We start from the raw sequence: 23,580 nt of genomic DNA, 5'->3' as shown, positions 1-23,580 counted from the left end.
ACATAGTTTTCTTGGGACTTCGTCGTCGTCTGCCTAGCCACACCATTGTTGATCTTCACTAGATCTGCACTTTGCTTTTTTCAGTGAGTGAGTCCTTTCTCTTCTTCTACTCCTTTCGTTCTCTGCAAGCACCACTGACTCTCTCGATTTCTCCTAGTTCCTCTCACTTTTCTTTTTCACAATCATAGCACTGACCCCAGTACTTCGTCTGCTCATTTATTTTTGTTTGTGTTAAATTTCTTTTAATACCCATGTTATGGATGTGTTTCACTGCCACTAAAGCACGATCACTTGCAACCAAAGAGTAAAATGACTTAGGGGTTCATGGGAATGCTTCCAATATCTAAGTTAGTGGTCACAATGAGTAAACCCTTTTGAATGCCAATGAATCATATGATCATTACATACCTAGGTTCTATGATTATATAGAGCCCATGAAATGTCCGTTATTATTTGATAACAAACTTATCTGCTATTCAAAATTCAAACCTGTGGATGAGGGGTTCATCTGATATTTAATCTAAATGGTAACTGCCCTTATCCAATATAATCCTTAGATAATTATCTCATCAGTATTGGAATGGACTGGGCCCCTAAGGATGGGCCAGGTTCTCTTGGGAAGGTGGGTCGAGAACCTAACTAGCAGCCCATAACTGTTTGGGTCACTTAGAGTGTTATGCCCCTTCAGTTACCCCGTGAAGTTTCATCACACTACGTGTGATGGGACTTAAAATCACATCCGTCATTTCATGAATTGTGTTTTATTGTCAGAATGTCGTTTCATCTTCGTGCCCCTTTGCACATCAACCGTCACTCATACTTAAGACTCCTGGACTCTCATCTTCATACTTCTCCTTTCCAACTTCTTTTCTTTCCTCTTCTTGAGTATTTTGTTGTTCTTGATTTCTTGCTTCTCTTCAATCAATTTATCGGTGTCGTTCCTTCCTTTTGAACTCCAATCCTCTTTCATTGGGTCTTCCAAGGGTAAAAGGTCAACTGCTTCTCACGGGGATGGTTCCTTATGTAACAGTCCGCTAGAAATTTAATGGTAGAATTTCTATAGACTTTAGGAATTTCGTGAAAACTCCATAAGTTTTCATGAATCGACTAATCGTAGAAGTTTTAGTCTGTTAACATAATCAGTGTTATCACTCACTATGGTGCCAGAAATGCGATTTTAATTGTTTGAAATAGTTAGAGTGTCAGAATATGTTATGGTTTGTGCCACTAGACTCAGTTAATTATTTAGGATTTTATAACGCAATAACTCATTTTCATAATTTCGGACGAAATGCCTGTTAGAAACTGTGAATTTATTTTTAGGGGCATTTTGGGGTTGAGTTTTGATAAACGATTTTTACTGTAGGTTAATATGAATATTTAGGCTTTTTTCAGTATTAAGTTTATTATACATTTTTTTGGAGTAAATAGTAACCTCGATAAGTGTTCTAAGTGCAGTATTTTTAAAATCATTATGTGGAATGTCCAAATTAAGTTAGAGAAGTTTTATTTAGAGACTTGGCAAGATCTTAGCCACACATAGTAAATAGTATTAGACACTTGGTACGAAGAGGAACTATTAGATGGATTTGTGAAGGAAATCAAGGTGTGAGATCATACCACCTAAGCAAATTTTTTTTTCATCTGATCAACCAAATTGAGCCAGATTAAAAAGGGTTTCAACCCTAGTGAAACCCTAAATGGTTGGGATCCAATTGAAACCCCAAAAACTTGATTGAAACCAAAACCCTAAACAGTTTCCCCAAATCCTAAAGTTGGCATTCAAACCCTTTTTGATCCAATTTCTAGCATTGTGTTTAATCACTTGATTAAATCACTTTCACAAGCTATTAATTTCTCAAATTCTTATTATGACATCATTATCCAACCTTTTAAACCTTGAAAATTTGATTGGGCCAAGAAAAATTGAATTTGGACTTGATAGCATCTCAAAACCTAACCAAACCCCATTTAAATCCCAAATTGAAACCCACTTAGTTGAGGCCCAGCAAGACCCACGAATTTGGCCACCTTGGCAAAAATTCTTGAAGAAGTTTCCTCCCCCACATGGTAGAATATCTCTGCCCTTGGCTGCACCTAATAGTGCCATGATGAGATGGAGAAACCCACCCTATCAACCTCCATACCTCACAACTTCTGCAGGCAGTCCTTTGCCCCTCACTATTTTCCACTTTATGTCACATAGTCACCTCTAATCAAGGGTCATTCAGGTCCATATCTTCCACCTACATAATTCTTGAGTCGTGCAAGACACACTTCCTTCCCTTTCATCACTTCTTCACCCCATTCTTAGAGAGAAACCTAAAAGAGCTCTCTCGGGTAGATTTCTGAGTCTTTTTGTGTGGATATTTTTGACCCTTTGTAAGTATTTTCACACAATGACTCCTTCATAAAAGTTGTTCCTCTTTGAGTATAGGTTCCTTATATATATATATATATATATTATTCATATCATTCCATGGTCATTTGATTGGTCAAAAATATTTTTAACTATGAAAAGGTCATTCTGGGCGTGAAACTAGAGAGTATGTTATGTTTTGGAGTTTGTGACCAAGCTAATGGACATATCTTGGTCCGAAAATTTTATGGAGTGTTGTTAGAATATGTTTATGAGTTTACATTGAGGTTTTTTTGCATGAATAAATTTTTTGATGATAGATTTTCTTAGATCTAGAAACTTGAAAACTGGAAGTGGAAAAACAGCTTTTGTTTGGAGAAAGTTTGAATATTTCGAGGTTTGATCTTACTCTAAAGGATTTGATATTTTTATATGATGATAATAAGTCTCTTATTTTCATGTTAGGATGTTATTTGAAGATATTTAGTATTATTTTCAAAGATATGATTTTTCTATACAAGAGAATTTTGATTTAGGCCTAAGATTTGATGGTTTTGGATTAGATCCATGTTTTATTGATTTTTAGCCATGTGATTTTAAGTTTTATGGTTGGATATTATTTAGGACACATTTTTAAACCATGTGATGCTTTATTTCAAAGATCTCACATTCTTAAGCCATTGATTAAGAGATTTATCAAAACTAGTTGAGGAAAAAGTTTCTGTTTTTGCACTAAGTGTAAAACCAAAAACTCCAAGTGTTATTTTGTGATTTTGCTAACTTTAGTTTGATGATTTAAAGCATGGTTTATCTTAGGATTATGTTATGAATATGTTAGAAGTAAGATTTGATTTTTTTGGAATTCTTGGAGATGTTTTGATTTAGAGTCAAAGCTTGTGATTCAAGTGTTTGGATCTTTTTACAAAAAGATTGGTGTTGATTATTAGCTTTTTCTAAATGGATGTTTTAAGTATGGTTTCAAACTTAGGATAGGAAGATCCTTGTTGCAAAACTTTGGGTTAAGAATGAGTTTTGAAATTGGAAGGAATTGCAACAAAAATCAAGAGAAATGACCTATGGATGTTTAGGTCATAGTGTATTTTCCATAGTTGTGATTTGTTTTAAATTTTTCTGAGTTGATATTTGAGTTTAGGACAAAATTTACATGAGAAATATAAATTTTGAAAATTTTTGGAGTAAGGATGTGAAATCATTAAGTTAGGGGTAAAATGGTCATTTTTCCAAATGTAGAGGGTAAAATAGTAATTTTACTCTAAGTTGTCTCTTTTACATATTTTTAGTTATTAGTAATTAAATTTTTAACTTTTAGAAAATCCTCTTATAGTTCCTCATATTTTGCACTTTATTCTCGTTAGAACGCGAAGATCGAGGTAAGTTAGCTTCTAATTTACTATTAGTTTACTGTGTATGTATGCTGGGTAAGGAAACTACAATTTATGTATTTATGTTATTAGATATGCCATGCGATGCCACGTCATTATACGTTTATCTGTTATGCATGATTTATTCTGTCATGAATATTTATCTGTTACACAATCTATTCTGTCACGTATTGTTATATGTTATAAGTATGCCATATTAAATATGCCACATATTACTTGTATGTAATATCATATAATATTCACCATTGCAAGTATGTCATATTAAGTGAAAAAGTCAGATCAAGTTTATGTTAAGACAAGCTTCAGATCACGTTCATATTAAGTTATTCACGTTAATCATGACCCTAAGTGCTATGATGGGGTAATATCTTAGTGGAACTCCTTTGTTCATGTGGGTTGACGAAATACAGTTAACACGTTGCAAATGGGGTCTAACTAGCTGGTCACCGGAGCACGCCGGGCACTAACGCCGATGGAGCCATATTTTATTTTATATGTGTTCACAACAAGTGTGGCACAAACAATTCATGGGGCCACAAAAATTGTGGAGCATGAAGTATAGAGTCACAACAATTGTGGAGCATACATTATATAAGACACAACAATTGTGACACGTAGAATACATGGGGCCACAACAATTGTGGAGTACGTATTAACGTACTCACAGCTGGTGTAGATACCTGTGTTGTGATGCGATAATCGGCAGGGACACATGGTTCAAGGGTACTTGTGTAGTACCCATATGGTCACGTTATTAATTAAGTCTATTGAACAAGATTCCAAGTTTATGTTAAGAAGTTAAGAATAAGCAATATGTTACGGTCAAGGATAATACGCGTTGCCTGTTACTATGGTCAAGGCTATGCGCTGCCAAGTACTATGGTGAAGGAGTATAATCTGCCGTACTACAGAAGAATGATATGTGTTGCCTGGTACTATAGTCAAGGCTATGCACTGTCGAGTACTATGGTGAAGGAGTATAATTTGCTGTCATATTATGTTCAAGTTCACGTTCATGTTATGTTATATCCATGTTTACATTAAGTTTTAAGTTCATATTCATATCATGTTATGTTCAAGTTCACGCTCATGTTATGTTATGTTCACGCTCAAGTTTACGTTTATGTCATGTTATGCTTAGGTTTATATTAAATTCAAGTTCATGTTTATATTATGTATGTTCATGTTTGTGCTATGATTCAAGTTCATGTTATGTTTTAAGTTCATGTTCATGTTATGTTGCTAGCCCATGTTATATTATAAGTTCAAGTTCATATCATGTCAAGTCAAGTTCAGTTCACGTTTCAGTTTAGGTTATGTCAGTTATGCCATGCTATATGTCAAGTTATGCTATGCTTACTTACGACTTTAATTATATATTCATGCTTTTACTGCCATGCATGCATCATTAACCTGTGTGAGAATTTTCTATTAACTTATTGAGATTTGTAATCAAATCTCACCATGGCAGTTCAAACTACCATTTTCTCCGAATGGTAGGCAATGTGTCAGGATTAGAGTAGAGAGCGGACATTGGTAGACTGGAGGAGGTTGACTAGATGCCGCAGACGCGACATGGAGCTTATAGCTTCCATAGGTAGTTTTTGGATAGTATTCTGGTCTCGTTAGTCGAGTTACACGAGTTACTCGACCAACTTCCTAAATAGTGTATTTTTGGTAATGTAAATATGGAGTCTGGTCTATCATGTTTTTGAGATTATAGTATTATGAGACTCGTACTGAAATTGTGGATGTTTATTTTATTAAGTATGCTTGGATTAAAATTTAACTATTTGGGATATTATAAATTTGGTGCATAGTATTGCTAAAAAAAAAAAAATTATCCGCTGCCAACATTGCATAATGCTAGATGCATGATAGGAATATTGCATCTTATATGTCATGAACGTGGGCAGGTAATCTTGTGTTGCATGTCCTAACGCTTTAGATGTCCGTTCGATCCCAAGCGGAATCTGGGGGCGTCATACCTTGCAACCTCGCAATTCTCCCATCCTTACTGAAAATGTTCTTGCAAACCCTAATAGAGAAGGGGGAGGCATTCTGCCATCAATGGTCTTCAAACATCTCTCCTCGCTAGCTTGAGAATGTGAGGAATGACTTCAACATTCCTGACTCGGTGGTTTTGAGGGCACCTTCTCAAAACCAGAGTGTTGTTGACGCAAGAGGTATGGCTGTTTCAATCGCTCTTTATCTTGCAATGTTTACAATGGGGCTTCATTTACCCTTTGCGCGGCTAGTCCGCGACGTATTAGACATTCTAGGACTCGCTCCGGCCCAATTGGTGCCCAATGCATGGAGAATTTTGATGGCTTGTTGTGTTTTGTGGCAGTGGATATTGGAGCCCACAGGTGATGAATACCCCGACCTCACAGCTTGTGAATTCTTGTCACTTCACAGGTTCAGGTGTTTGGAGAGGAACCTTTATAGTTTTAGGTCCTATAACAAATTGGTTGAATTAGAACACAAATATTCTCATGCTAAATGTGACACCCCCAAATCCCCACGCACGAACACGGGAAAATCGAGACGTCCGAATGATGACATCACGAGTCATCACCCTATCGACGTGTGCCAAGTATGTGTATAAACAATGAATGTGCACGAGGAATATGCAGCGAAAAGCAAGGTCAATAACTAAGTACCAGAATTTTTTCTTAGTTTAATACAAAGTTGTTCAAAACATATATAATAAATATTACAAAACACAAATATAATTTCAAAAGCCAAATACAAAGCATAACCCAACTCAGAACTCCGGCGGAGCCGCATCCTCGGGCTCAACCTCCTCCTCCTCCTCCTCCTCAAACTCTACACCAAAATCTACGGAACCAAAAATGGTGCCGCAGGTAAGTAAAATCCAAACACCACTAGATAAAAACATATAAGACTCAAACAATATGCATGACAGAAAAACCAATGCACATGTCCTATAAAATCATAATTTTTCCACGCACGCAAAAAAAAAAACCCATTTGGCCCACAAAAACATATCCTTAAACCAAGTCTCGCCATTATCCCAGATAATGGCCCAAACCACAATTTTCCCAGAAAATGGATCAAAAGCCTCAGTACATCCTCACCATTATCCCAGATAATGACCCAAACTACCATTTTCCTAGAAAATGGATCAGAAGTCTCGAAACCAAACCTCGCCATTTTCACAGAAAATGGCCCGCATCCAAAAACCATAAAAACCATCCAATTATGCATGCACCATGATCTCCCCTAGGGATCATCCGCACACCCTGGCTCTGTGCCACATCGCAGGTAACGACTACGTGTGTGACACCTAAACGAGCGATGCCCAGACTCGCGCCCCGCGCGTACCTGGCCAGGCCATCCTCTAGTCCCCGCCACTCTAGGGACCACGGGGTCGACACGACAGCGTTACCGTATCATGCAATCTGGTCGTCGCCCTGCGACAACCCAGGGGATGTCACTCAGTTTTTATCCACTCTTGAGTGACCAGAGGAGCTTCACCGAGATAATAACCCATCCCGGCTTGGGCTCGTGAGACACACGCACCAAAAAATATTTATGCCAATAAAACGGGATTTTCTCAAATAAAATAAAATGCACATATACACAATATGCAACTCGCGCCTCATGGCTCAAATAATCAAGCAATCACAAACAACCAAAACCAAGCACTCCGTCCTCAATCCATTCGACCCCCGAACTCCTCGGACTCAGTCCGGAATCAGCCAACCAACAACAAATATTTATTGAATGAGCAAAATATATTTAAATCTAAAATTAGGGTTTGAAAAATACTTATAGCGCTATATGGTATTTTTCGAAAGCTTGCGGCGTTGCAAACGGCGGAAGAAAAGCAACGTAACTGTGAAATTTCACTGTGGCCGTGGGTTGTAAAATACTCACTTTTGAACGGGGACAAACCAAAGCTCGGGATTGATAGGGAATGGTCTAGGGATGTTTATGAAGCTAGTGGAAGTGGAGTTTGGTCGTGGGTAGCGGCGAAAACGGTGGAGAAAGGCCAAAATACCCAAATCGGAAAGCTAGCTCGTGGGAGCTGTTCCGGCAACTGTTAGAGGCCGGAAATGGGTGGGTTAGGATGGCAAGGAGTCGGTGATAAAGTGGTGAAGAGGTGGTGGCTGGAGGTGGAGCGACGGCGGCAGATCGGAGCAAAAGCCGTTCGGCTTGAAGATGGTTTTCCGGCTAAACGGTGGCTCCGTTGGTGGTGGAAATTTGTGGGGTGGTTCGCCGGAGGGAGGGGAAGAGGTTGGTGGTGGTGGTGGTGTGCTGCACGGTGGCCGGCAGCGGTGGGTTTGGGTGCTAGGGGTGATCGGCGTGAAGGAGAGGAGAGAGAGAGAGAAGACGCACGGGGGGGATCGCACGGGAAGAAAGGGAAAAGGAAAGAAAAAGAAAAAGGAAAAAGAAAGAAAAGAGAAAAAGAGAAAAAGGAAAAAGAGAGAAAAGAAAAGATGGAGGGAAGAAATGAGATCCAAACCTCACTCCAGAAACCAAAACAGATCTGCCGAAAACGAGATTAAAAACCGTAAAACGACTAAATTAATTAAACACAACATCTAATAAATTAAAAACCAATTTAAAACGCAATAATGTAAAATAAATAAACCACTATATTAATTAAATTAAAAACAACCCTTCAGTGAAAATACTCGTAAAAGCGGGTCATCACATCCTCCCCCCCCTTAAAAACAAATTTTGTCCTCGAAATTTGCAAGATCAAACACCAACTTGAAACAAGCCATATAAAATCACATAAACCATCTGTGACCAAGATTAAGAAACGTACCGTCTTTACTCAAACAAGTATGGGTACTGCTCCCTCATATCAGCTACTCGCTCCCAAGAGAAATCTTGAACTAACGGATCTCCCCATGCCACCTTAACCAAAGGTATCATCTTGGACCTCAACTTTTGCTCCTTCCAATCCATGATCTGCGACGAAACAACCTCATAAGTGAGATCCGGTTGCAACTGAATACTCTCTGGATCGACAAAGCGTGGCTCTTGTTGTCCAAAGCTCTTCTTTAGGGATGATACGTGGAAGACATCATGAATATCCCCAAAATATTCTGGCAAAGCAACTCTATAGGCAACGGACCCTACCTTCTCCAAAATCTGAAAAGGGCCGACATACCTCGGATCCAGTTTCCTCTTCTTGCCAAAACGCTTAACTCCTCTTATGGGAGAGAATTTGAGATAAACCCAATCACCTTCTTCAAAAGATAACTCTCCCCTCCTGGTATCAGCGTAGCTTTTCTGATGACTCTGTGCTGCTGCCATTTTATCCCTGATGATCCGAACTCGGTTTTGCATCTCTTGAATTATTTCGGGTCCAATTATCTTACTTTCCCCGACTTCATCCCAACACAAGGGCGATCTGCACTTCCTCCCATAAAGAGCTTCTTAGGGAGCCATCTGAATGGTCACATGGAAGTTGTTATTATACGCAAACTCTATGAGCGGCAAATGGCTTTCCCAACTCCCTTGAAATTCTATGACACATGCCCGCAACATATCTTCAAGGGTCTGAATGGTGTGCTCTGATTGGCCGTCTGTCTGTGGGTGATATGCAATACTGAACTTCAACTTAGTACCCAATGCTGCCTGCAAAATCTTCCAGAACTGAGACGTGAACCTTGGGTCTCGATCCGACACTATACTTTTCGGTATGCCGTGCAGCCGCACTATTCCTTGACGTACAAGCGGGTCAACTTACCCAAGGAATCGGTGTTATTAACAGGCAAGAAATGAGCACTCTTCGTTAATCGGTCAATAATCACCCAAACAAAATTTTTCCCACTAGGCGTTCTCGGCAAGCCCACTACAAATTCCATCGTGATGTCATCCCATTTCCACTCAGGAATAGGGAGGGGTTGGAGCATACCAGTGGGTCTTTGATGCTCGGCCTTGACTTGATGGCATGTGTGACATTTCTCAACATATAAGGCAATATCCCTCTTCATTCCATCCCACCAATAATTTTTCTTCAAGTCCCGGTACATTTTCGTACTGCCGGGATGAACTGAATAAGGGGCCGCATGAGCTTCTACCATGATCCGCTCCTTGAATTCTGAATCTTTGGGGACCACTCTGCGATCTCAGAACCGAAGTATTCCATCTTTATCCATGCTATAGTGCAACGGCCCTCGAGATTTTCTGACTCTTTTTTTGATATTCAGCAGCTTCGGATCCTTCCTTTGAAGAGTCTTCAATTCCTCAAAATCAGTTACCCGAATATCAAGAACTGAAGATAAAATCTCTTCTTGCTGTGAACTTTCAATAAGGAGTCTTCTCATCCCACAAAGCAAAGAATCCAATTCTGACGGCTCGACTTCATCTTCCAAGTGCGATTTTCGGCTCAAAGCATCAGCAACTATATTTGCCTTCCCTGGATGATACTTGATCTCGCACTGGTAGTCACTGATTAACTCTAGCCACCGCCTTTGCCTCATGTTCAGATTTTTCTGGGAAAACAAGTGCTTCAAGCTCTTGTGATCGGTGTATAGCTCGCAAGCTTCCCCATACAAGAAGTGTCGCCAGATCTTGAGAGCAAAAACAATTGCAGCCAATTCCAAATCGTGTGTCGGATAATTCTTCTCATGGTCCTTTAGCTGACAGGATGCATAGGCAACAACCCGTCCTTCCTGCATAAGGACACAACCCAATCCAAATTTAGATGCATCGCTGAAGACTACGAATGGCTTATGCGGTTCTGGAAGCGCTAACACTGGTGCTGTCGTCAACCTGTTCTTAGAAGCTTCTCTCACATTTATTTGACCAAACAAATTCTGCATTCTTTCTGGTCAACGCTGTGAGAGGTCCGGATAGGCGAGCAAATCCCTCCACAAATTTTCGGTAATATCCGGCAAGTCCCAAGAAACTTTGGATCTCGCACACTGTTGTTGAACGCTGCCATGACAAAATGGCTTCCACCTTACTAGGATCAACAGCTACTCCGTCTTGGGAAATCACATGCCCAAGAAATCTGACTTCCTCCAACCAGAATTCACACTTGCTAAGCTTGGCATACAATTGGTATTCTCTCAATTTTCCAAGTACTAGACAAAGATGATACACATGCTCTTCAACATCTCGGGAATAAATAAGAATATCATCAATGAATACTACCACAAAGGAATCCAGATAAGGTCAAAATACTCGATTCATTAAATCCATGAAAGCAGCAAGGGCATTGGCTAATCCAAACGGCATCACCTTAAATTCATAATGCCCATATCTCGACCTGAAAGTAGTTTTGGGCACATCCTTGTCTCTGATCCTCAACTGGTAGTATCCCGACCTCAAATCAATCTTTGAGAACACAACTGCTCCTTGAAGCTGATCAAACAAATCATCGATCTGTGGGAGAGGATATTTATTTTTGATGGTCACCTTATTTAATTCCCGATAATCAATGCACATACGGGGGGTTCCATCATTCTTTTTAACAAACAGAACTGGCGCACCCATGGCGAAGTACTTGGTTGAATGAACCCCTTATCTACCAGCGCTTGCAACTGAGTCTTCAACTCTTTTAATTCAGCTGATGCCATGTGGTAAGGAGCTTTATGTACAGGAGCCGTTCCAGGTTCTAAGTCTATAACAAACTCAATTTCTCGAACAGGAGGTATTCCAGGCAAGTCATCCACAAACACATTGGGGAATTCTTCCACAACTGGAATGTCTACCAAAGACTTCTTCTCAGACAGCGTAGACACCATCTGAACTAAGAATACATCCGCTCCCCATGTAATCTCTCTTCTTGCTTGAATTGCCGATATAATTACCGGCTTTTCTTTCGGCCTACTCCCTGCAAATTCTAGATAATCACCATCTGGAAACTGAAAGCTAATTACCCGACTTCTGCAATTAATACTCGCAGAATATCGGTATAGCCAATCCATCCCGAGGATGATATCAAAACCCAACAGTTTAAACACCACCAAATCAGCATCCAAGAACCTTCCCTCAAAATTTAACGAGCATCCCAAAGCAACCTTGGAACACCACACCATTTCACCATTGGGTAGAGCCACTACCAATGACTTCGGCAAAGGTTCCGTGACCAAATTACACATCTGCACAAACGTGGAAGATACAAATGACTGTGATGCACCGGAATCAAACAAAGTGCAAGCATAAAACTCATATAAACAGACTCTCCCTGAACCAAACACATTAACCCATGAAATCCAAAAACACAAAGAAATCAAAGCACACCAAAAAATCAAATCCAACATAAAATTAAATTAAATCCATACCTGTAATTACTCCAGCATCATGGGTCGCTGGTGCCTCATCATTAACATCTCCCCGACAGCATAAACCCGGGCTTGCACTGCTTGTCTTGGATTTGTTCTTCCACCGCGTCTACCTCCACGGCTTCCTTGAACTGGTCTGGGACACTCACGAGCAAAGTGACCATGCTGGCCACAATTATAGCATCGAGCCCCACTAGAAGGGCACTCACCCAAATGGGCTCTATTACAAACTCCGCAAACTGGCACTCGTCCTCCCATACGAACACCTGAGGATGCTTGCAGTCGAGTTCCAGTCTGCTGAACAAATTTATGAGGTGAACCCGAGCTGCTTCATTCACCAGAAAAACTCCGCCTCTTATGTCCTGGAGGGGAGCCCATACTCAGATTATTCTCTCGCTCTATAAGGGTGGCCACATCCACTAAGTCCTGAAAAGTGGATATCCGGTGACTGACCACCATACGGCGTATATTAGGGCGTAGTCCCTCATGAAAACGCTTAGCTCGCATTTCCTCAGTGGTGATGAGGTGGGGAGCAAATCGCCCAAGTTCAATAAATCTTCGGGCTTACTATTCCACTGTCGTGCTCCCTTGGACCAAATTTGAGAACTCTCTTGCCTTTTGCTTCCTTACAGAAGTGGGAAAGAAGCAATCATTAAACTCTTTTTTGAAGCGCTGCCAGGTCATAGTGGCCAAAGATCCCAATTCTGATTCCAGCATTACCCTCTTGGTATCCCACCAATCAGAAGCGGTGCCTTGCAACAGATAGCTGGCGTAGAGTACCTGTTGCGCCTCGGTGCAACCACACACCTCAAAAGTTCTTTCCAAATCCTTGATCTACTTTCCAGCTTGAAGTGGATCCTTTTCTCCAGTGAAGTGTGGAGTCCTATGCGCCAGAAAGCACTCATAGGTGCATCCGGCTTGCACCATGTTACTAGGCCCTCCTGGGTATAGCCAAGGCCCTCCCTGATGTGGCCAAGGACCTCCTAGTTGTGGCCAAAGCCTTCCTTGTTGTGGACAAGGCACTCCTTGTTGTGGGTAGGGACCCCCTTGTTGTGGCCAGGGCCCTGTCTACTGTGGCCTAAAATTCTGCTGCATAAACTCCGTCATCTGCTGTGTTGCTTGGGCTATGGAGTCATCTCTCGATGTATCGTCCCGTGGCTCCTGAGTAGATTTCCTTGGTCTCACCATTTTTTCCTGCCACCACAACCTTTGACCCCCTTTAAGAAAACAAAAACGAATAAAACCAACAACAAAAAAAACAACAAAACCCAAAAACTAACACCACATAACAAGAAACAAAAAGAAACCAGCTTGCAAAAACATAACTAAATAAATAAAAACAAGCAAACAAGCTCAAACATATAAAACAAATCAAATAGCAACTTTACTTAATATAATTTTTAAAACACAACTTTAAAAATATTCTGGTACTACCAACGGGACATGTGGTTTTACCCAGAGCCAAACCGCTCTGATACCATCTGTGACGCCCCCAAATCCCCATGCACGAACACGGGAAAATCGAGACGTCCGGATGATGACATCACGGGTCATCACCCTATCGACGTGTGCCAAGTGTGTGTATAAGCAACGAATGTGCACGAGGAATACGCAGCGAAAAGCAAGGTCAATAACTAAGTACTAGAATTTTTTCTTAGTTTAATACAAAGCTGTTCAAAACATATATAATAAAATATTACAAAACACAAATATAATTCCAAAAGCCAAATACAAAGCATAACTCAACTCAGAACTCCGGCGGAGCCGCATCCTCGGGCTCAACCTCCTCCTCCTCCTCAAACTCTGTACCAAAATCTACGGAACCAAAAATGGTGCCACAGGTAAGTAAAATCTAAACACTACTAGATAAAAACATATAAGACTCAAACAATATGCATGATAGAAAAACCAATGCACATGTCCCATAAAATCATAATTTTTCCACGCACGCCAAAAAAAATAATTGGAGACATTATTTTTTAGTTAATATAAAAAATGGGTGTATACTTCTAATTTTTAGATATATTATAATTTAATCATTTCTTAATCAACATAAAAAAATTGTATGTACACTTCTAATTTTTAGAATGAAGTTGGAAACTAATTATCTTTTTAATCCATAAAAAATGTACACACACTTTTAATTTTTAATTAGGCATATATTATCTTTCGTATCAGTATAAAAAAACTATACATTTTCAACTTCTAGTACGAAGTTGGATATATATATTATCCTTTTAATCAATATAAAAAATTATACTTACACTTCTAAAAGTTGGAAAGTTTTATCTTTTTAATCAATATAAAAAAGTGTACATATATTTTTTTATATTGATTAAAATGATAATATGCCTCTAACTTTATTCTAAAAGTTAAAAGTGTGCGTACCAAATGTATGTACACTTTTAATTTTTAATTAGACACATGTTATCTTATTAATCAATAAAAAAAATATACACACATGTTTAACTTTCAACTAGACACATATTGTTTTTAAATCTAATCTAAAGGTAATCGGAGCCTTTCAGTCCTCTCTCGTCTCTAGAGTAGGGGTTTTACTTTCTCGTTGGCGTACGAGTTTTCCGAAAGAAGAAAGATGAATGAGGATTTGGACTCTTTGTACGCTTCGTTGTCCTTAACGGAAAAGGAAAATGAAGAGATGCTAGTTGATTCGAGTATGGTAGAAGAGGTTCTGAACAGGGGAAAACATTGTTTGATAATGTGTTTACTCACTAGAAAGCACTATAACCACGATGCGCTCAAGGCTACTATGAAGAAAGTGTGGAGACCAGTTAACGGAATAAAGTTCAGGGATTTGAATGCCATATTTACGTTGATTGAGTTTGAAAATGAGGGAGATAAATCGAAAGTGGAGAGGAACGGTCCTTGGCATTTTGACAAATAGTTGATCCTCATGAAACCTTTCGAAAGTTTGATGCAAATTAATTCGATCCAGATAAAGCATGCTACCTTTTGGGTGCGTATTCATGACCTCCTCTTAATGGCCCGAAACTCCTATGTGGGAAAACTGGTGGGGAGCATGCTGGGAGAAGTTATTGAAGTAGATTTAGAGAAAGGGGAAGTTGAATGGGGCGAATATATGAGGGTAAGAGTTTTGATAGACATATGCCAACCCTTTCAGAGGAGGAAATGACTGAAAGTGGGTGAAGGTGGGTCTTGCTGGGTTCGGCTTTTGTACGAACGGCTGCTAGACATGTGTTATTTTTGTGGGGTTTTAGGTCACACAGTAAGGGAATGTGAAGATGCTCTGATGGGTGACTCTCCTGAGCACTTCCCATATGGCGATTGGATGTGGGCAAACTTCAGCACCACCCGACGTGAAGGGAAATGGGAACCTAGGACAAGGTGAGAAAGGCCATCGGCAGGGGATTCGGGAACCACCACGGGAATGAATTCAAAAAGGGCGGAGGTATTAATACTCACGAATCCTCGTCAGGAGGCCTTGGCACCTTTCTTGGACTCTACTCTACTAGCTAACGAGGAGGAGCCCGTTTCAAACAAATGTGCGGGCTCTGGGCAGCACCAGGAGACTAAAGAAGGGGGAGACTCAACTGTTCCAAAGGAGTTGAACCAGACAGAAGTGACAGAGCTAGCCGAGGTAGAAGGAGAGGCGTCGGCTGATGGAGATCCATCGGGGGTTGTTCCAGAAGCTTCGGAAGGAGAGGCTCTAGTGGAGGTTCCCGTATTGGGCTTTTTGGAGGGGAGTTCGGGCTCTAAGCTCTTTGGGCCGACTTTTACTAAAGGACAAGTTGATAAAATCCCTGTTTCTCTGAAACCCAAGCCAGCCTATAGGAAGGCCCTATCTCGTTCATGGAATCATCATCCGAATGAGCTTAGGAATACTCAATCGGGAAAGGAAGGTTTGCAGGAGCAGAGGTTGTGTGACTAGAAAAGAAAAGATGGTGGAGTCTCAGACGAGGAAGCAGGTAGCAGGAAGAAACATCATGGGCCGGGACCCATCAATCCCGATGCATTGGCGGTGGCTGTGGAATAGCACCACTGGTCTCAATGAAGATCTTCAGTTGGAATCCCTGTGGGCTTGGGAACCCACGGGGAGTCCGTTCGCTTCGTGACCTGCTTACGAAGGAAGATCTCGACGTGGTATTCTTGCAAGAAACTCGATTGAAGGCATCTTAATGGACTTTCTGTAAGTATTCCCTTGGCTATAAGAATTGTTTTGTTGTAGACTCTTTCGGTCGTAGTGGGGGATTAGCAATGTTATGGAAAGATGATGCTGATTTGCATATTATAAATTACTCTACGCACCACATTCATGCTTTGATTAGGAACTCTATGTTTGAGGGAGGGGCGGGTATTATCACGGGTGTATATGGTCATCCACAAACTGAGAGGAGGGAGGAGGTGTGGTCTATTGTAAAAGGTTTGGGGGTGGGAATGACTAGTCCGTGGTTGGTGTTTGGGGATTTCAATGAGATCCTCAACCAATCTGAAAAACAGGGGAGGAATCTTAGAAGTGAAAGGCAAATGGCAGGGTTTAGATCTGTATTAGAGGAAAAGGGCCTTAGAGATCTAGGATTTTCTGGGAAACCTTTTACATGGTGCAATAGGAGAGAGGGAGATGTTATATGTGAGAGGTTGGATCGGTTTTTGGGAAATCTGATGTGGTGTGAAGCTTTTCCCTTTACCCATGTTCAACACGGAGTAGTAGCTTACTCGGACCATACTCCGATATGGCTGGACTCTAATGGGGGGTCGATAAAGCGAAAGGGTCATCGGCTTTTCAGATTTGAAGCGATGTGGGTAGGGGACAGAGAATGCTCAAATATTGTGGAGAGAATTTGGAATGAAAGTGAGGGTACTGAATACTGCAATAACCTCATAGGCAAAATTTCTAAATGTGGAGTTGAGCTATCAAAATGGAATAAAAGATCATTTGGAAATGTTCAAAAAGAATTGGCCTCAGCTAAAGAGAAATTAAAAGAGACAGAAGACTTGGACCCAGCTTATCAACAACTGTCCCAACACAAGGTGGCTCGAGAGGAAATCCAGAAATGGTTGGAAAGGGATGAAATTATGTGGAAACAAAGGTCAAGGGTGTTATGGTTAAAGGAAGGGAATAGCAACTCAATGTTTTTCCATCATAAAGCTAACGTAAGGAGGAGGAAAAACTGGATTCAGCAACTAAAAGATGATAATGGCAACTGGAAAAGGGGAGACCAAATGGGCAAGATGATAGTGGATTATTTCCAAAGTTTATTTTCTACTGATTTAGATTCAGATGTCACTGATGTGCTCTCAGGTGTAGAAAGGAAGGTCTCTCCCCAAATGAATGCAGATTTACTACTTCCTCATGAGGCAAAAGAAGTTGAGGAAGCTATTCAGCAAATGCACCCTCCACGACTCCGGGTCCTGATAGTATGTCTCCGGTATTCTTTCAAAAATATTGGAGCAAGATTGGAAACTCAGTTTCTAAGTCTGTGTTGAATGCTCTGAATCAAGGAGATTTTCCTAGGGACCTAAACCATACTTTTCTTAGCTTGATTCCTAAGAAAGATAATCCTATAGGAGTAGCTGATTTTAGGCCTATTAGTCTTTGTAATGTGCTCTATAAGATATTATCTAAAGTCATTGCAAATAGGCTTAAAAAATTCTGCCCATGGTCATTTCTGAAACTCAGTGTGCTTTTGTTCCCGGGAGGCAAATAATGGACAATGTCCTTATGGCGTATGGAATTCTACACTACATCAGAAATAAAAGAGTGGGTCGAGAAGGCTATATGTCGCTTAAACTAGACATGAGTAAAGCGTATGATAGAGTTGAGTGGGGTTTCTTAAGGGGAATGATGAATGCTCTTGGTTTTGAACAAAGGTGGACAGACCTGGTTATGCAGTGTATATCAACAATTTCATTTTCAGTCCTTGTCAATGGCAGCCCGAAAGGTCATTTCTATCCATCTAGAGGAATTAGGCAAAGGGACCCCTTATCCCCTTACCTGTTCCTCTTGTGCACTGAAAGCTTGATTAATCTATTAAGAAGGAATGCCGAACCAGGCATGATTGAAGGGGTAAGAATTTGTAGAAGGGCTCCACGTGTGAACCACCTTTATTTGCGGATGATAGTGTAATCTTTTGCCAAGCTGATGGTCCAACTAATGAAAAAATTCTATCTCTGCTGGATAAGTTTGAGAAAGCTTCAGGACAGTGCATAAATAAAGAAAAGACATCGATGGTTTTTAGCAAAAATGTGCATGAAGATGTGAAAGAAAACATTATGTCAATGTGGGGAGGAAGTAACACTCAACAATTTGAGAAGTATTTGGGGCTACCGCCAATGGTGGGGAGATCTAAACAAAGACCATTTGTAGGCATAAAGCAACGGCTGTGGCAAAAAATTCAGATGTGGAAGGGCAATATGCTTTCTCAAGGGGGAAAGGAAATTTTATTAGAAGCAGTGGCAATGTCAATCCCGACATATGCAGTGAGCTGCTATTTATTTCCTAAATCTTTATGTCATGAAATGGAAATGATGATGGCCAGATTTTGGTAGAGTAATCAGACACAGGAGAAGAAAATTCACTGGGTGGGATGGCAAAAACTGAGTTTATCAAAATTTAAAGGGGGATTGGGGTTTAAAAATCTGTATGATTTCAACAAAGCCCTCTAGCAAAACAAGGTTGGCACTTGCTCACTAATTGTAACTCTCTCCTTTACAAGATGTTCAAAGCTAAGTACTTTCCACAATGCTCCTTGTTTGATGCAAAAATTGGTTTTAACTCCTCATATGTCTGGAAGGGGATTCACAGTGCATTGCATTTGTTAAAATCTGGCTGTGCTAGGAGAGTGGGTAATGGGGCAGAAATCAATGTTTTCAAGGATCAATGGATCCCTGGAATCTCACCATTTGTGTTACAAAGTGAGTCTTATGCCCCTAGTCAAGCGAATATGAAGGTGGAAGCACTCATGGATAGTGGTACGGGTTGGTGGAATGCTGAAATATTAAGAACTCTCTTCAATCCAAGAATTGTATCCCAGATTTTTAAGATTTATATAGCTCCCAGTCATGAAGACTCCTGGTATTGGTTAGATGAAAAGAATGGCCTTTATTCAGTCCGAAGTGGATATAGAAAGCTTCAGTTGGCAATTGCTCAAAATATAGGAGAGAGTTCCCGGGATCAACAAATTAACCCCTTTTGGAAGTGTCTATGGAAACTGAAAATTCCTCTAAAAATGAAGTTGTTTATATGGAAATCATTTTTGGATATCCTACCTACTTACCAGAATCTAATGAAGAAGAAAATTTTGGAATCTGAAAATTTTCATTGGGGGGCTAATCAAGAGAATACTTTTGCCACTACTAAATAAAGGTTGTGCTCAGCACTCGTGTTAGCATTAGCTGATTTTAAAAAAACTTTTGAGATTGAATGTGATGCCTTAGGAATAGGGATTGGAGCCATTTTGATGCAGGATAGGTGGCCCATCGCCTTCTTCAGTGAGAAGCTAAGTGGGGCATCCCTGAAATACCCTACTTATGACAAAGAGCTTTATGCTATTGGTCGTGGATTAGAGACTTGGCAGCACTACTTGTGGCTTAGGAAATTTGTGATCCACACCGATCATGAATTATTGAAGCATCTCAACTGTCAAGGTAATTTGAGCAAGAGGCATGCTAGATGGATGGAATGCATTAAGACCTTTCCATATGTCATCCATTACAAGTAAGGTAAGGAGAATATTGTTGTTGATGCTTTATCCAAGAGGTATGTACTTCTTACTTCTATGAGTGCTAAAATGCTTGGGTTTGAATATGTGAAAGACATGTATGCCAATGACACTGACTTTTCTGATGTGTATATGGCATGTGATAAGGCAGAATTTGGTAAGTTTTACAAGTATGATGGTTACTTGTTTAAAGAAAACAAACTGTGTGTGTCTAGTTGTTCTATGCGTGAGTTATTGGTGTGTGAGGCACATGGTGGGGAATTAATGGAACACTTTGGTGTCAAGAAAACCTTAGACATATTGCATGAATATTTCTTTTGACCTAAGATGAAAAGGGACGTCAATCACATTTGTCGCAGGTGCATCACATGGAGAAAGGCCAAATCTAAGGTTTTGCCACATGGGTTGTATACACCCTTATCTGTTCCTAGTGAGTCATGGGCAGACATATATATGGACTTTGTTTTGGGGCTGCCTAGGATAAAAAGGGGTAGAGATTCTATTTTTGTGGTTGTGGATAGATTTAGCAAGATGGTAGATTTCATTCCATGCCATAAAACAGATGATGCCACAAACATAATTGACTTGTTTTTCTGGGAGATAGTGCAACTCCATGGTGTGCCCAGGAGTATTGTTTCTGATAGGGATGTTAAATTCCTTAGCTAATTTTGGAAGGTGTTATGGGGGAAATCAAATACTAAGATCTTATTTTCCACTACTTGTCACCCACAAACTGATGGTCAGACTGTAGTAGTTAATAGGACTTTAACTTAGCGTTTATGCACTGTTGTTCATAAGAATTTAAAGACTTGGGAGGATTGTTTTCCATTTATAGAGTTTGCATACCACTTCTTCATACTCTCATTTTGAAGTTGTTTATGGTTTTAATCCACTTACTCCTTTAGATTTGATGCCTTTACCTATTGATGGCAGGAGTAGCTTGGATGGACAAAAGAAGGCGGAGTTGGTGAAGTCACTTCATGAGAGGGTACGGCTTCAAATTTTCCAAAAGAATGAAAGGGTTGCTTCCCAAGCCAATAAAGCGCAAAGGCATGTCATCTTTGAACCAGGAGATTGGGTTTGGGTTCACTTGCTTAAATAAAGATTCCTAGTCCATATACGGATTAAGTTGCATCATCGAGGAGATGGATCTTTCCAAATTCTTGAGAAAATTAATGACAATGCATATAAAGTGGATCTTCCAGGTGAATATAATGTTTCTGATCTTTCTCCTTTTGATGTAGGTGAAGATTCAAGGTTGAATCCTTTTGAGAAGAGGGGGAATGATGGGAACCAAGGTGGAGCTAGCCTTAAAGATCCTTTGCAAGTTCCAGATGGGTTAATTACAAGATCAAGAGCCAATAAGATCAAGGAAACAATACAAGGATTGGTGCAATCCACTTTGGATGAGGTTAGGAAGAGCCCAACACTCAAGATGGACTTTAAGGAAGGTGAACCAGTTTTGATCTACTTGATACAAGCTGTGGAAGACATGACTTAGAGATAGGGCCTGTTGTTGATAAGGCTTTCAATTTGTTTAAAGGTTTTTTATTATTAGTTTATAATAAGTGGGCTTGATGATGCTTGGCCCACATATGTCTTATTTCTAATGAACTAGGGTTTTTTGGGAAGGCCTTGTATTTTGGCCAAGGGCTTTTTTGAAAAGTTATTATTTTATTTGAACTAGGGTTTTAGAAGTTATTATACCTCAGCACTGTTAACGCTACAGTACCCATTACACTATTCACTTTGGATTTTTGGGGATTGTTTATTTAAACCACTTGTAGTCTCATCTGAGAAGGTTAGACAATATTGAATTTTCATTGTGAGTTGAGTTTACTCCTCTTGTTCTTGATTGAACTTTGAACTTATCAAAGGTAAATCACAACCTTTGTGGCGTTCCTCCTTGTAATCTGGGTTCTTGATATGGGTTCTTCAAAGGGTCTAGATTTTAATATAATCTAAGTTCTTGAAACGAGTTCTCAATGGGTCTAGGGTCTCCATCCATTGACTTGATTTGGCTTTCTTGGGTTTATTTTCCAATATTATTGTTGAGTCTCAAAGCGAGTTGATTGGAATTCACATTAGTAAGTTTAGAGGGTTTTCTACACGGATTTTTTGTAGTGGTGCTGCTCAAAGCTATAATAGGTTTCTATCTCTGCCTGAAGTAGGTTGAATAGTAAATTTGAAAATTCTTAATGGGTAGTTTGAGGAGAGGACGTAAGCAATAGGACTGAACTTGGTTAAAATACTGAGTTTGCTTCTCTCTTACCTTTACTATTTATATTTATTGTTGCTTCATATTTTTTTCATATTTGATATTGTGTATTTGATTTATAATTATTAATTTTTCAAACAATCCCAATTCACCCACATTCTTGTGTTACTCATCTGGGCAACAGACAAAAACTGCGAGACAACAACTTGTGAGTAAACAATCTTGCACAAGCTGCCTTGGGCATGGAAAGTTCTCTTCCCCTTTGGGACATAACGACCCAAGTACTAGAGACCCTATCGATCAAACATGAGGTATCAAAGATAGGGCCAAAGGCACTAGATTTGGCCCACTATGTGGCAAAGTACCTAGCCATAAGGGAGCTCCCTGACGAAAAGCTAAAGGCAATGAAAATAAAGAAAGGGCAACCCAGTTCATCCTTATGATGGGGGTGTAATACAAGAGAGGTTTCTCTGTCCTGCTTTTGAGATGGATTCCATTGGGGAAGCATAGTACTTGATGGCTGAAATAGACGATGGGGGTACATAGAAACAATTCCAGCGATAGAGCTCTAGTGCAGAATGTCTTAAGAGTAGGTTACTATTGGCCCCATGTATCGAGGGATACAAAAGAGATTTGCAGAAAGTGTGAGAAGTGCTAATTGCATGCCATCATACCACATAGCCCACCTAAGGAGTTAACCACAATAGTGGCACCATGGCCCTTGGCGCAATGGGCAATTGATGTTGTTGGTCTCATGCCATCAGGGAAAGGAGAAGTGAAGTTCGCAATTGTCACTATAAATTACTTCTTGAAGTGGGTAGAAGTGGAGGCATTGATGACGATTACAGTTGGCAACATCATAAGGTTTCTTTGGAAATCCATTATGTGTCAGTTTGGCATGCCACGAGCCATCTTGGACATGATGGCATGAGACGAAAAGCTAGCCATAAGGGAGCTCCCTGACGAAAAGCTAGCCATAAGGGAGCTCCCTGACGAAAAGCTAAAGGCAATGAAAATAAAGAATAGGGCAACCCAGTTCATCCTTATGATGGGGGTGGAATACAAGAGAGGTTTCTCTGTCCTGCTTTTGAGATGGATTCTATTGGGGAAGCATAGCACTTGATGGCTGAAATAGACAATGGGGGTACATAGAAATAATTCCAGCGATAGAGCTCTAGTGCAGAATGTCTTAAGAGTAGGTTACTATTGGCCCCATGTATCGAGGGATACAAAAGAGATTTGCAGAAAGTGTGAGAAGTGCTAATTGCATGCCATCATACCACATAGCCCACCTAAGGAGTTAACCACAATAGTGGCACCATGGCCCTTGGCGCAATGGGCAATTGACGTTGTTGGTCTCATGCCATCAGGGAAAGGAGAAGTGAAGTTCGCAATTGTCACTATAAATTACTTCTTGAAGTGGGTAGAAGTGGAGGCATTGATGACGATTACAGTTGGCAACATCATAAGGTTTCTTTGGAAATCCATTATGTGTCAGTTTGGCATGCCACGAGCCATCTTGGACAATGGACGACAGTTTGACCATGACCAACATAGAGACTGGTGTGCTGAATTAAGGATCAAGGCCAAATACTCTTCCCTCAGTCACCCTCAGGCCAAGTGA

The 23,580-nt window shown here is 40.2% G+C and overlaps 1 protein-coding gene across 1 annotated transcript; it reads left to right on the top strand.

The window, feature by feature from the left end:
- The first annotated feature begins 15,447 nt into the window (after nucleotides 1-15,447).
- LOC122298881 lies at nucleotides 15,448-23,580 on the top strand. The gene is made up of 5 exons (XM_043108725.1): nucleotides 15,448-15,919; nucleotides 16,246-17,435; nucleotides 17,698-18,084; nucleotides 18,812-18,995; nucleotides 23,327-23,580. The coding sequence occupies exons 1-5, from the start codon at nucleotides 15,448-15,450 to the stop codon at nucleotides 23,578-23,580; spliced, it is 2,487 nt and encodes an 828-aa protein (XP_042964659.1).

This window comes from Carya illinoinensis, chromosome 16 (genome assembly GCF_018687715.1).
Source record: "Carya illinoinensis cultivar Pawnee chromosome 16, C.illinoinensisPawnee_v1, whole genome shotgun sequence".
Classification (NCBI taxonomy): domain Eukaryota; kingdom Viridiplantae; phylum Streptophyta; class Magnoliopsida; order Fagales; family Juglandaceae; genus Carya; species Carya illinoinensis.
Note: the sequence above shows the minus strand (reverse complement) of the source record. Positions and strands in the feature narration are given on the sequence as shown.

Bases quoted from the DNA above. Each gene is read 5' to 3' on its own strand.
- LOC122298881 (XM_043108725.1), top strand. From the start codon at position 15,448: ATGAATTCAAAAAGGGCGGAGGTATTAATACTCACGAATCCTCGTCAG. The intron at 15,920-16,245 runs GTTTGCAGGAGC...GTTTTGTTGTAG, and splicing joins TACTCAATCGGGAAAGGAAG to ACTCTTTCGGTCGTAGTGGG. The intron at 18,085-18,811 runs GTAAGAATTTGT...TATGTCTGGAAG, and splicing joins AACCAGGCATGATTGAAGGG to GGGATTCACAGTGCATTGCA.